This window comes from Rissa tridactyla, chromosome 3 (assembly GCF_028500815.1).
Source record: "Rissa tridactyla isolate bRisTri1 chromosome 3, bRisTri1.patW.cur.20221130, whole genome shotgun sequence".
NCBI lineage: Eukaryota > Metazoa > Chordata > Aves > Charadriiformes > Laridae > Rissa > Rissa tridactyla.
Genome location: NC_071468.1, coordinates 35,996,153 through 36,008,943, shown reverse-complemented (window position 1 = coordinate 36,008,943; position 12,791 = coordinate 35,996,153). Strand labels below are relative to the sequence as shown.

Below are 12,791 nucleotides of genomic sequence, written 5' to 3'. Positions count from 1 at the left end.
CTGAAAAATACACCTTGAAAACCTTTAATATAGATGTTATATAGTAAAAGATAAAGGCTCAATGAATTGTCTGTAGTTTCAGAGAGTAGATCAGTCACTAAAAAGGATTTGAGGATAAAGCCTTATCTGTTGTAGTCATCAATTTAGCCTCTGATTTACTAGTGAGGTGGTAAATACACCTGAAGGATTTCTGCAACTTTGCACTGCACTGCTTTGCACCACCTGCATGTTTGTGGAGGCAAGTAGTCTTTTTCACTTGGAAAGTTGCAGGTCTGTGAATAACAAAGTTATTTTGTGGGTGGCAAAGCTCTTTTGCTATGTTGCTTTCAGAAACCAGATCTTCATCCTGTGCTGTCAAAGAATATGAATTCAGAAGTATGGACAAATACTCTACAATTCTGCAATTCTCTCTGCAATTCTGTGTTCTTGAGAATCTAGCAACGTTTTTCTGTTACCCTGTCCATCAAATATCACCCTCATTTCAGCAGTTCATATTGCCTGACTGTTTCTAATAAAAGGTTGCAAGAGCATGTTCCAAGGGGATTTTGAGGACGAAGGGTAGGAATTAGTAACTTCTGGAGCTCTGTTTCTTCTAAGTAGCTCGCTAATGACAATTGTCTTTATAATAAAGCTTTAATTTGGGAGGGGCAAAGGGAGAGCTCATAGACAGTAGATTTGTCATTTTGGATCTGTTATCTGAGGGTTCTCTTCTTGCTTGAGCGCTGTCAAGTTTGATTAGTATTAGTGAAGCTTCTAAAAATGGTTTGACCAAGAGAATTTTTATATGAAAGGAGCTGCTTGGAGAACAGTTGCGGACTGAGATTAAGTGATAGCAAACACAGCATTTAAAAAATATTGGGTTTGTCTCTCTAACGTTTTGTCCAATGGTGGTTTTTGTTCAGTTTTTAGCAAACACACATCATTAACAAAAGTAAAGGAGAAGGAGGAACGCAGATGGTGTGATGTCACACTAAGCACGGACTCTCTGCACAGTGGTCATATGGAGCCTAGTTCATTAAAAAAGGCATTAAAAAAAAAAAAGCTCTACTGCTTGTGTGGGATCCTGGGCAACAGAGCATTGCTTTAGTAGTCTTGTATGTATGGCAGTTTAAAATCTCTCAAAGATATAAATTAAAAGTTAACATTTAAGACAACCATCTAAAATGGAAAGCTGTGTTACATTGCTGATGCTTTTGGATGATTATCACAATTCACTTGCAATTTGAAATAGCTTTATTTAACAACTGGGCACAGCCAAGTAGCGTTAATGATTCATTTCTGTGTAATGGACCCTTTAATCCGGGCTTTCACACTAGTTTTATTTTAGCTGCTGTAGTGCTAAAGCTTGCATGATGAATTACAAAAAAAGTAGATAGATTATTATGATAAAAGTGTAAGCAAAGCCTGAACTCTATGGGAATATGGGTAATTTTTCAGTTGCTAAATCCTACTGACTGAGGAAACTGGTTTGGATTTTTTTTTATGTGCAAAGAAAATATCATTGGCTTTAAAACTCTTGACAACTATACATGATATTAATGTGAACTAAATTTTTGGACTTTGAGTAACAATTTTGTTAAACTGAGAAAAATTGATTGAGTAGTCATACATGTATGTATGAATCCTCAGGACCAGTTCTAGTTCCTTTTCAAAAGAGAACGTTTAACATTAGTTTAAAGTTTCTTGTTACATCTCTTTATGTTTTTTATTACAATGCTGTAGTAATGGAAATATCAATACTTGCTGGTATTTCCCTAGCAAATCATTATAGAAGTCCTGATTCATTTAATGCTGGGGTTTAGTCCCTTAGATTCCAAATCATGAATGCAATATGAATTTCAGAACTTTTTGACTATTAATACTTGATCATATTTTCTACTATCTTAAGTGAAAATCTGAGCTCTTTAACAGAAAAGAAAAGAAGGAACAGCCAGTTTCTCATATCATTTTATAAGGGTTATACTGTTAAGGTTTGGGGAGAAAGAGGAGGGGGGAGCTGTTTAGCTGGTGTTCAGATGATATTATGATTTCATATTGATTCTGAAAAGATACCAGGGAGATGTATAATTTGTTTTCACTTATTCTGTTACATAGATTTATTTCCTAACAGCATCAGCCATTTTGATTTATTTGGGGTTTTTTGCCAAAGATTTCCTATATCTGATAAGACTTAGTAATTAATTTTTGGGATGTATGTTAATTGAGTCATTCTATAGAAGTGAAGTTGTTTTAGGAAAGCAACGTATCACAAATACTGAACTGCATATGTTTTTATTTTAAGTGTAATATACTTTGATACTGTCATAATTTTTGCATTACTTTCTGCCAGTGAACTATATCTTGGTTTGTGAGGATGCACCTCTGTCCTACTTTTACTAGAGTAGTGATATATTTGTGTGGTTCGGGGCTATTCACATCTTTGAAACCGGTTTTATTACCGTCTCGATACTACTATTGCTATTAATGTGATTTCATCGTGAGTATTAATATCACATGGACAAAAATGTTGAAGCATTAAAGTTGCCAAATGATAGCGTCGCAAGTTAGGAAGTACCAGCATGAATTTGTATACCCTTTACTGGCCTATCTTGAATGCAAGCCGTATAAGAGTTCCATTTTGTTTTATCATTATTTCTTCCCCACTCTATGTGTCTTATGCGCTACACTGAACAGGTAGTTCTCACTTAATAAGCCACAGCTTTTATGGGTTTTATTTTCTTCTAATTCACCATATGATCCCATGTCTTAATCTGCATTTGGTGTTTCTCATTTTATTGAGAGGTAATTGAGGCACAGTGAAACTGTTTTCTAATTTTCAGCATCCGGTTTGGGACACGAAGGCTCATGTTTTTTTTTCTGGGACACTTGGTATTACGTAGCATTTCATACATGCACAGCCCAACTTGCATTGAGTTCACCAGCAGCTGTACGTGCTCAGCATTTTTGCAGGTCAGATCCCACATTCTCAAGCCGATGACTCAGAAAGTACAGCCATTATGTGACTACTTGTAAAAAGTTTGATTGTAAAAAGTTTAGTGCACCAGTAGTGCATTAAACACAGAGTTTTGCAGAGTAGCATTCAGTGGCCTTCCAGTTTAATCTCATCCACTATACATCTTTCAGTTTCTGCAGGTAGTTAAATAGAGGTCCTGTAAACAACAGTGTCTTCCGCTACCTGAATTAATCTGGTTCAGCCTGTTTACTGATCTTTTTATAATGATACTATAAGGTGAAAATATCTTTGGGACACTGTCACAATTTCCTGTACCATTGTCTTTCACACTAGTCTGTCCTGGTAGCCCAAATTGCTATCTGAGCTCTTTGGCATCTTTATCTTCACCAACCATAGAATCTTACAAATGTGGTTTAAATTAGTTGAATTACTCCCTTAATAATGTATGTCTTTGTAAATTCTATAGTTGTCATATGGTACTATATTTGTATTTTCCTGAATCATTAATAGACTCCATAAATTACAGATAACCATTATATATTCGGTTGTTGATTTGAGCCGAAATAAAAGCTCTCTCCTGGTGCTTTTTTAAGGTGCTGGCTATTCTGGTCAGAGCGGTCGTGGATGGTATGGCAGATCGCACTGGAGAGGTAGCGAGTGGATTGAAGGGGAAATTGCAAGAGCTCTTGGGCAGAGTGACTTCACGAGTGACAAATGATGGGGAGATCTGGAGACTTTATGCCCGACTGTATGGAAATGGACAGAATGATAGTGCTGAAGATATTGAAAAGGTAAGTGTCTTGTGAGGTATAGGTTTTCATGGATATACATTTCTGGTACAAACCATCTGCTCTCTAACAAACTGTAGTGCTATCATAAGACATGCTCTTGTTCCAGACATGTTTTGCTTTAGTGTTTCTATAAGCTTATGTTGTGTTTTTCACGTTCTTACAGCACATGTTTTTATTATCTAACAGGAGCAGGATGGTTTACATCAATGGTTTTTTTTATTTTAAAAAAAATCTCTTATCAGTATTTCATTTTAAAACATCCTATTACAGCATATGTGCATTGTCTTGGATTTGTATTCTGAAACTTTTCTTGTCAGCAATCCAGTGGCTATAATTTAATGGTGGTGGTGTTATTTGTTTTAATTGGAATCTTTGATTCTGAAGACAAGATATTGCAGCTTCTGGAAAAAAGTGGATCTTAATAGCATGACCCAGTGGCATCATCAGCCATCTATATTCTTCTTTGCAATCATTTAAGATAGTCTATAACACAGTTAGAGTTCCCAGAGTAAAAATGCTTTGTCCTTACTTAGCTTAAAATGGAACGAAATAACACTTTAATTCTTAGTCTATTGAACCATTGGTTTCTTTTTACCCGTCTCTCGTTTTGCTGTGTTGACTTCCATCTCTTGTTCCTATCACTTCCCAGGTAATTGAGTTGATTGTATTTCCAAAATAGCCACTCTGCGTTGCTAGGAGTGTTTACTTTGTTGTATGCTGAAGTGGGCTTTGCATTTGGTATTAACTTTCCAAAATTCAAATATCCTTGCCCACTCCAAAAATGCTTAGGGGTTATCAGATCTTCACTGAAGCTGAAAATACTATGTGGTCAGTATTCAGTATGTTTCTTAATAGGGGTACAACTTTGGCCTGGGCAAAAATGTCAGTCTGGAGGATTGCTTGTCACTTGATGTCAAGCATATTATGCAGATGGTTGGGCCTACAAATTGTATGCCAGTGGGGTTAAACTTATAATTATTTGGGCCTTGCTTATTGTCTTCCTCTTTACGCTTTGCCCTGTGAAATGCCTTGCTTATTCATTGCTGGTGTCCATTATAACTCCAATTCCTCCCTTTTTTCCTTCCCTGTTTTTCTTTACAGCTGAACAATAAAAGAGTTTTGGCCTATTTAGTATTCAGAAATACAGACACTGCAATATCCTGTAATGTATCCTCAAATTCTTACTCAGACATGCGAAGTAGCAGAGCCCTGTCTATACTATAAATGTAATCATTTCAGAATCTGGTTACATCACAGTATTTTTCACTAACCCAGTTAAAAACATGGTTTCAATTTGTAGAGTAGACAGGAGTTTAACTGTGTTTCCTAATCAGGCTGGTTGTGGAACACATGGTCTAGCTTGCCCTGCAAAATGGAATGATGTTTATAAATTCTTAAGGTATGCTTACGTGTGTATCCAAGTATCCTGGTACGATGGTACCATAGATATAGATCATGAAAGAGCAAAACTGCCTACAGACACCGCATATATTAATTTACAGTGTAAAAATTAATTTACAGGACAGTAGATAATCACTGGTAGCTTTACTGATATCATATTATAAAGTAAAAATGTTAAAAACAGTATTTATTGCCTTCACCGCCACAAGCACCATCATGTGTCAGTCAGATATTAAGTAAATATAACTATCTGTAGAAAAATTCAAGATGTATCGTTGCAGTTTTCCACCCACATTTATTATGCAAAAGGTCAATGAATTCTGAAAGGACATTATTTACTATATTGCGGCATCACAGGACAGAGAGATTGGAACAGATCACAGAGTCCCAGAATGGTTTGGGTTGGAAGGGACCTTAAAGATCATCTCATTCCAACCCCCTGCCATGGTCAGGGACACCTCCCACTAGACCAGGCTGCTCAAAGCTGCATCCAGCCTGGCCTTGAACACTTCCAGGGATGGGGCAGCCACAGCTTCCCTGGGCAACCTGTTCCAGTGCCTCACCACCCTCACAGTAATGAATTTCTGCCTGATAGCTAATCTAAATCTACCCTCCTTCAGTTTGAGGCTGTTACCCCATGTCCTATCATTACACTCTATCATAGTATCATGTACCTCCTTACAAAAGAAGGGCTTGATCTTTATTCCATAATGTAATACCTTATTTAGTGCAGATTTGATTATATTTAACCAATTTTCTTCCTAACATTGCATTTGAAAGAAAAATCTTGTATGTCTGGCTATTGTAAAGAGTGAGTTGGTTGTTGGGGTTTTTTTTACCTTTCTGCTTCTGCTGCTGCGTCTGATGCCATGAATCACTAGAGTCTACAATTACAATTCACAACAGCACATTGTGAATTGAATCAAAGTCAGGCAGGGTATACAAGTTACTATCAAAGTGTTCCGCTTGTGCTTTTTTCTCTTTAGTTTAGCATATATTTACTCTTACACTTTTATGTATCTAACCTCCCACTTCATTCAGTACTTCATTCTTTGCTGAACACAGTCCAGTCCACCCCTTTCCCACTGAGGAATCTTTCCATCCTTCAAGCTTCCTGCTAATCCATACCCAGGCTATGAAACCCTTCTGTCCCTTGAACTTTCCCCAGCTCATAACTGTTTCCTTCCAGGATAAATCCAGGTTCCAGAAGTGCAAACAAAGAGCCCACAAGGCTTTGAATTCTTTCCCCTCCCTGACATCTGTCAGCAAAACCCCCCTAATTTGCTGCTCTGACTCAGACGTGTGCAGACTGAAATCAGACTGTTGTAAAAACTGTTGTTCCTTCTCTTGGAAGTTCTTGCTTCTGCTGGCCAGAACTACTGCCAATTATAACCTAAGTTATTATGAAAAAATTTGCTCTGATTTGACTTAATATGCCTTTACTGCAATTCACAGCAGCACAAGCACTTCAGTCAGCTGTGCCATAATGACTGGAATTCCGGTGGGAGAGAGAACATAGAAGCTTCTGGGGTGATGACCCTCAAATTTAATCTGTATTTGTTCAGCAATCAGAAGTCTTTATTGCGCTCATGTACATGTACTGCACTGAAAGTTTTTTATTCCTTTATATGATATCTAAACTCTTGAAGAGTTGGCATTGAACCAAGCCATGTAACTTCTGGCATGTATTTGTTTTGTGTTTCTGATGCTGTAGAAAGAAAACAAAATTCAAAAGCAAAACTTAATTTCTTCTGCTTAAATTTTTCATGTTTTTTTTTCCTTAATGGGACCCTCCTTCCATATTGTTTACATTTATTTTTCCTGTTCACACTGTGAACCAGAGCAGTATGGCAGCTAATAGCTATGTCTGTAAAATACATTATTTGCCAAGAATACATATACAGAAAGAAAGCTTTGATGTATTCAGTTATAAATTTTTTAGGTACAAAATTGCTGTTCAAAGTGTGAGTACAAGTATTTTTCCCTTTTTCATGTGCATTTAATTATGATGACTTGGCAAACATGGGTCACGTCCATCAGTCTAGACAGATTTTTAAAAGATAAAAATTAGACACATGTTACTTTATATGACTCTCATACTTGAAAAGCAATATTGGTGAAGAACATCTGTGTTACAGCTGGTGCTTACCGTTGCAGAGAAGGACGCTACTCCAACTCACAGGAAATCAAGCATAGTAAAGATACATCCATTTTCTTGATTAAGCATTCATTTCATAGATACTTAAAACTAAATGATCTCCTAGTTTGTTTTCTCACATACTGATCACTTTTTTCCTCCTTGCAGTCACTGCAGTGTCTCACTAAGGCACATAAATGTGAAATTCAATCAAGTGATTGGGAGAAAGATGTTTCGTCTTTTAAGGAAGTGGTGAAAGGAGCCATAGAGATTGCACATGGTATGTTCTACCTGAAAAGAACTTTCATTATTCATGAAGAGTGTAGCAAATATTTATTAAGCTTAGTAACAAAACAATATTATACTTTACCCATTATATTTATTCCTGCTATTGGGAGTTCTCTAATAGAGAGCATCATCCTGATAGTGCATACAAAAATATGGTTGGAATAAGGCAGAAATTGTGTTGGGTGAGTCAGTAAACATGACTTATAAACGTGGAATCAATTAATTTCATGGTCTAGCAATTCCATAATGCAAGTGAAAATCATCTGTAGTTCATCTCAGTCCTCAAATCATCATGTAAGTTTAATAGGCTGTCCGGCAGATGGACAAAACTTAGAGTCAGTAAGACTATTCACTTGCTGTGATATTTATGATTAAGGAGGATACATATACCCGCTAGATTTAGAGTTATATTCTCAAAATTACTTGGTATTCTTTTTCTTTGTGTTTCTTTTTGGGGATATTACATTAAAAAATTACCTATGGAAGGTATCAAGATTTTTAATCAAATGTTGTTTAAAGATAATTGCCATAGAGGTAATGCTTTTTTGTTTTGGGGCCCTTTTCTTCTGTGTTTGGATTCTAGTGGCTATAAAATGCAGCAAGAACAAATCTAATCGTCAGGAAGCTTTGCAGATACTTTCTTCAGCTCGGCTCAACTTACGTGGCTTGTCATCCAAAGCAAAGGTAGGAATGTTTGAAAGGCAGGAATTTTTGTTTGAAAGCTAGGAGCCTTTGTTCTGTTGCCAGAAACCATTTCTCTGTTTTGAGTCATTTATAGATCAAATAATACCTACCTGTCCCAGTGCATCATCAGGTGGATATTCACCTGTACACTGTTAAGGATTCCAGGTTTAAGAAGACTTTTATTTCTGATCTTCCTGCTAGGCTTTGACCGAAATAAACCCACTACTCTAAAATGTCGATGATATCTCTTAGACTGTGTTAGAATTTTACTTAAAATCTTGGGCAAACAGACTCGACTGTTTGGAAGAAATCAGTCATTTCAAAGACGTCTTCCTTATGTCAGTAGTCATGGGGGAAGCAGGGCAGTCTCAGAAAGAATGGATGTAAACCTGCAGAAAGGACTAAAATGTGTCACGGCTACTTTGCATCACCTGAAGTATTTTAAAAACAGAGTTATTTATTAAAAGAGAGAACTAATTTTTAATAAGGTTTTCGTGGATACCCTCCCAATTCAGATATTAATTCGTTGGAAAACACCATATTTGTATCATGTTTTGGTTTTGGAGTTGTGCCTCCATAGCCAGGCACCCAAAGAACCGAGTCTGTTTCTGCACCATTATTATCCTAATTTTACCCGTCATCTGACAACATGAGACACAGCCATTGTTTAACTGAAGACTGATCTGGAATATGTTTTTATTCAAAACACACTTAATGTCTTAAAGAAGTATTCTTGCTGGCTGTGTGTGGGGTTTAGTAAATGTGAATTACAGAGCATAAGTTTTATAATACGTGTGCTTGTGTTACAACGTGTTGATCCGTCATCAGTGTGCTAAAATTGTCTTGCTCTCTTTCAAATCCTATAATTTTAAGGATAAAAGCCTAGGAAAGTTGTATAAGCAGACACAAGCTAGCTCCATAACTCTGCTTTTAGATACCAGCATATATACATCTTTGGAATGTGGTGAAAAAAGCCACAACGTGTATGTTTTGTTGTGATTCACAAAATGGTTTTAAAAAAAAAAGTGTGTAGACTGAGTATGACTGTAGAGAGAAAGCAAGACTACTTGACATAAATGATATAAATGCAAGTACAGGTGGTTTATATTATGCAAGATCATCCAGTGTCTGAAAGATTAAAAATAGTTGAGTCTAGTAAATTGTATTCTTAATTCCTGAGGGCACTAATTAAATGAACATCACTATTATCGGCAGATAATGGTGCCGCTAAGTTCTATGGCACTTCTGAGAAAACTGACATGTTAGAGATAAAGCCATTGGTGTGACCTCACTGTTTTTGCATACTTTCCAAGATGCCATCTTATTTTTAATTTGAAGTCATATTGAGTTTCCAAAGTGCGTTGTGGTTTAAAAACTCATCCATCTTCTGTAAGAGCCTATGCACAAACAGTTTAGCACTGTTTATGCCTGTCCAAGCTTGACTGCAGCATCTCTTTTTGCTGCCTTGTGAGTCAATACCAGTGTGGGGTTTTTTTTCCTTTTAACAGAGAAAAGCAGTTAAAACAATGGTCTAAGAGCAGACTCGGTAGTTAAGATTTCAGAAGGAAAAAAGGAGCAGTGAAAGTAACTTTTAAAAGATGAAATTCCAAAAAATATGTTGTTAGGACATGCAATTGGAACAAGTCGTTAGTTTTTGTACAGGTGAAACAATGTCACTTCTCGGACTTCTCGCCTTTTCCTGGAATCTCCATCTCTAACATTCCAGCTCCTGTGTTGTGCTGGATTCATGATGCACCCACATTCTGCTGAAGGCTGCAACTCAAAAATATGTTGTTAATGGGTTCCTTTCTGTACAGAGCCTTCTGGGCAGTCGCACGCTCTGGCAAATAGCGTAGTGGGCTTTCTATTGCTCCTTGCCCCCATGCATCATTTGGATCTGACAGGTGGGGTCTCCAAAAAGGAGAAAGGTCATGGAGCTGTATCGTAAAGGCATGAAATGTGTGTACTGTTGTGGGGAAACATGGGGCACAAAGCCCAAAGAATGATGGCGCGTGAGACTTCCCCAGGCTGCATCTAGTTGAATAGATCTCTTCAACTGTGTGAAAAAAAATAATGAACAATTAATTATATCATCCTGATTTATTTAGCTGTCTTAGCCAGAAAGAACCAAACTTTTCTGTCACATTCCTAGTGTGAGGTTTTTGGGCTGGAAGTCAGAAAAGTTTCTGTACTTGTAGCAGGAACATGTTCCTATTTTTGTGTAAGATGTTCCTTTGTTCAGTGACAACACTGTTCTAAGGCACATTGAAGACCTCGGTTCAGGCCTTCTAAGTACATTTTTGTTTATATACGTATCTGTATTGTCCCATTATACTTTGATGATATAATGATGTACAGATGTATTCCAGAGCAACTTTTGTTTTCTTGATTTGTTTTTGTCTCTAAATGTAGGCTTTTTATTTGTGTCAAATGAAGTGTGAATCACTCTCCCTTTACATAATAAAGGGAAAACATATGTTTTGGTCCACCACCACCACCACCATATTTCTGTGGAGTAGTACCTCACACAGCTGCCGTATTACTTGAGTCAAATGACAGGTCTTGCAATACCAACATGTTCTGGTGCAGCACACACAAAGCTCCAGTCAGAGCTTGCATATCTCAAGGCTTTAGACAAGTCTTTTAGCATTCCTCTCCCTTGGTTTCCCTGTAAATACGTGAAGATTATGATTGCTCATAATGTAGCTGCTTGTGGTTTTGTTAATGTCTTAAGGTCTTTAAGAACAAACTATTTTTATTACTCTGTAGTGTTTTGTTTTCTCTTGTATAACTTAATTACACACAGATTAACGTCTCCACCCACACATGTCTTAACACCACATGTTAAAATATGTTTATTTGGGGTTTTGGAGAAAATGATGCAACAGAATATGACACTGGGAAAACTGGCCATTAAAATTCAACTACTAGACAACTACTAATTTATCAGCAGGTGGGTTTGTAAACTGTAGTGACAGTGAGATCGTCTTCTAATTTGAATTTCATGGTGAAGTCCTTCACTTTTGATGGGATTAGGAGTTAGCGTAGGCAGTCAAGTCAGAGCAGAAACCCAGCATCCACAGGAGGATTCAGCCCCTTTGGCAAAATATCAAGCGTGTGGCACAGACCACACATCTGCATAAGTGTGTGTGTGTGTATGTATACATAGAGATATATGCACCTTTTGTTTATTATTATGGTTTAGTGATGGGTTTTGTCAGTGTTAGGTTGATGGTTGGACTAGATGATCTGAAAGGTCCCTTCCAATCTAGGCAATTCTATGATTAGCCACGAAATTGACTTTTTAAAGAGAGAGATTCCATCATAGGTACCAAAAATAGGAAAGGCAGGATAGTGGTGATGAGCTTTCTGTATTCTGTCTCTACGCAGAAACAGAGAAACTGTTTTATTCTGTATCTATTCTGTTCTATTACCTATTTTAAAATAATGTGTTTCTTTTTGTCATGCAGCAACTTTTTGTAGATGTAACAAGTAATGAGGTTCACAGTGAGATAGCTGATGAGGTGACAACCATGGACAACACGATTGCTGAGCTTCAGGAACTGAGCAACCAGCTGAGAGACCAGTGCTGACATACGGACTGGATTTCATGACGGGAAAACAATAATGACATGTTTCTTTTGCCACAGCTTTTGCTGATGAGATGGTAACAATTCTAATGCAACAACACTCTCAATAAACATTTTTCTGTGCAGTGCTGGTCTTGTGGTTGGCTTTCTTCAGAGTTCAGGCTGCTTTTTAAGACTCGTATCTGCTCTCGCTGCCTTACGAAGTTGCGTGTTTTGGTTCTTCAAGGCCAGGTTTTCTGGAACAGACCTAGTTGTTTGTATAAGGCGATTATTGAGGATTAGTTCTGGCTGGCTGGGATGCCCCACCAGTGTTGCGAGCCGGGGTGCGGGAGAGGTGCCATGGCGGAAGGAGATGGACAAGCACCCGGCAGAGGCGGGAGCTGGGCCCAGCCTGTCGCGCTCTACCAGGCAGGCACACAGCCAGTCAGAGGCAGCGTCTGTCTGCCGCTGGCCAATCAGAGGAGCTGTAAGGCCGGCCTGTCAGCGCCGGGGAGCTGAGGTGAGGGCAGGCTGTCATGGCGGGGAGCTGTGTGGGCACCGGGGAGCTGCCCATAGGCCTGAGGTGGCTCACTAGGTCGTCAGGCACTTTCCGATTTTAATTCAGTGTTAATTGCTTACAGGGGAGTACGAGTTGGGTCCCCAGAGTAAGAATTTAGTCTTTTTTTGTTATGCTTGCAATGCAATCAAAGTAGCAGGGTGTTTGTTGCATTAGGATTATACAAACAGTTATTACTTGAAGCAGTATTATTTTATTCAAAAATACATAACCCGTGTCTCATGGGCAATAGTCTAGCACTTCATTTGGGCCTTTTACAGGCTTGGGGGTTTCCCCCTGCTGAAGCAGCAATAAAACGGCAATCTAATCTAAAATATTTACATCTAACTAGACCTCAGTAAGTTATTTTCATATCGACTATTTTGCATTATTTCATTTTTAAGCATCTTTG

The 12,791-nt window shown here is 37.8% G+C and overlaps 1 protein-coding gene across 1 annotated transcript in view; it reads left to right on the top strand.

Annotated features, from left to right (window-relative positions):
- TTC27 (tetratricopeptide repeat domain 27) overlaps nucleotides 1–11,962 on the top strand; it is a 132,018-nt gene extending 120,056 nt beyond the window's left edge. Inside the window, exons 17-20 of the mRNA XM_054196568.1 lie at nucleotides 3,547–3,744; nucleotides 7,451–7,562; nucleotides 8,154–8,254; nucleotides 11,725–11,962. Of these exons, the coding sequence (XP_054052543.1) occupies nucleotides 3,547–3,744; nucleotides 7,451–7,562; nucleotides 8,154–8,254; nucleotides 11,725–11,847 (534 nt within the window). The 3' untranslated portion in view covers nucleotides 11,848–11,962. The remainder of the gene's footprint in view (nucleotides 1–3,546; nucleotides 3,745–7,450; nucleotides 7,563–8,153; nucleotides 8,255–11,724) is intronic.
- The last annotated feature ends 829 nt before the right edge of the window (nucleotides 11,963–12,791 follow it).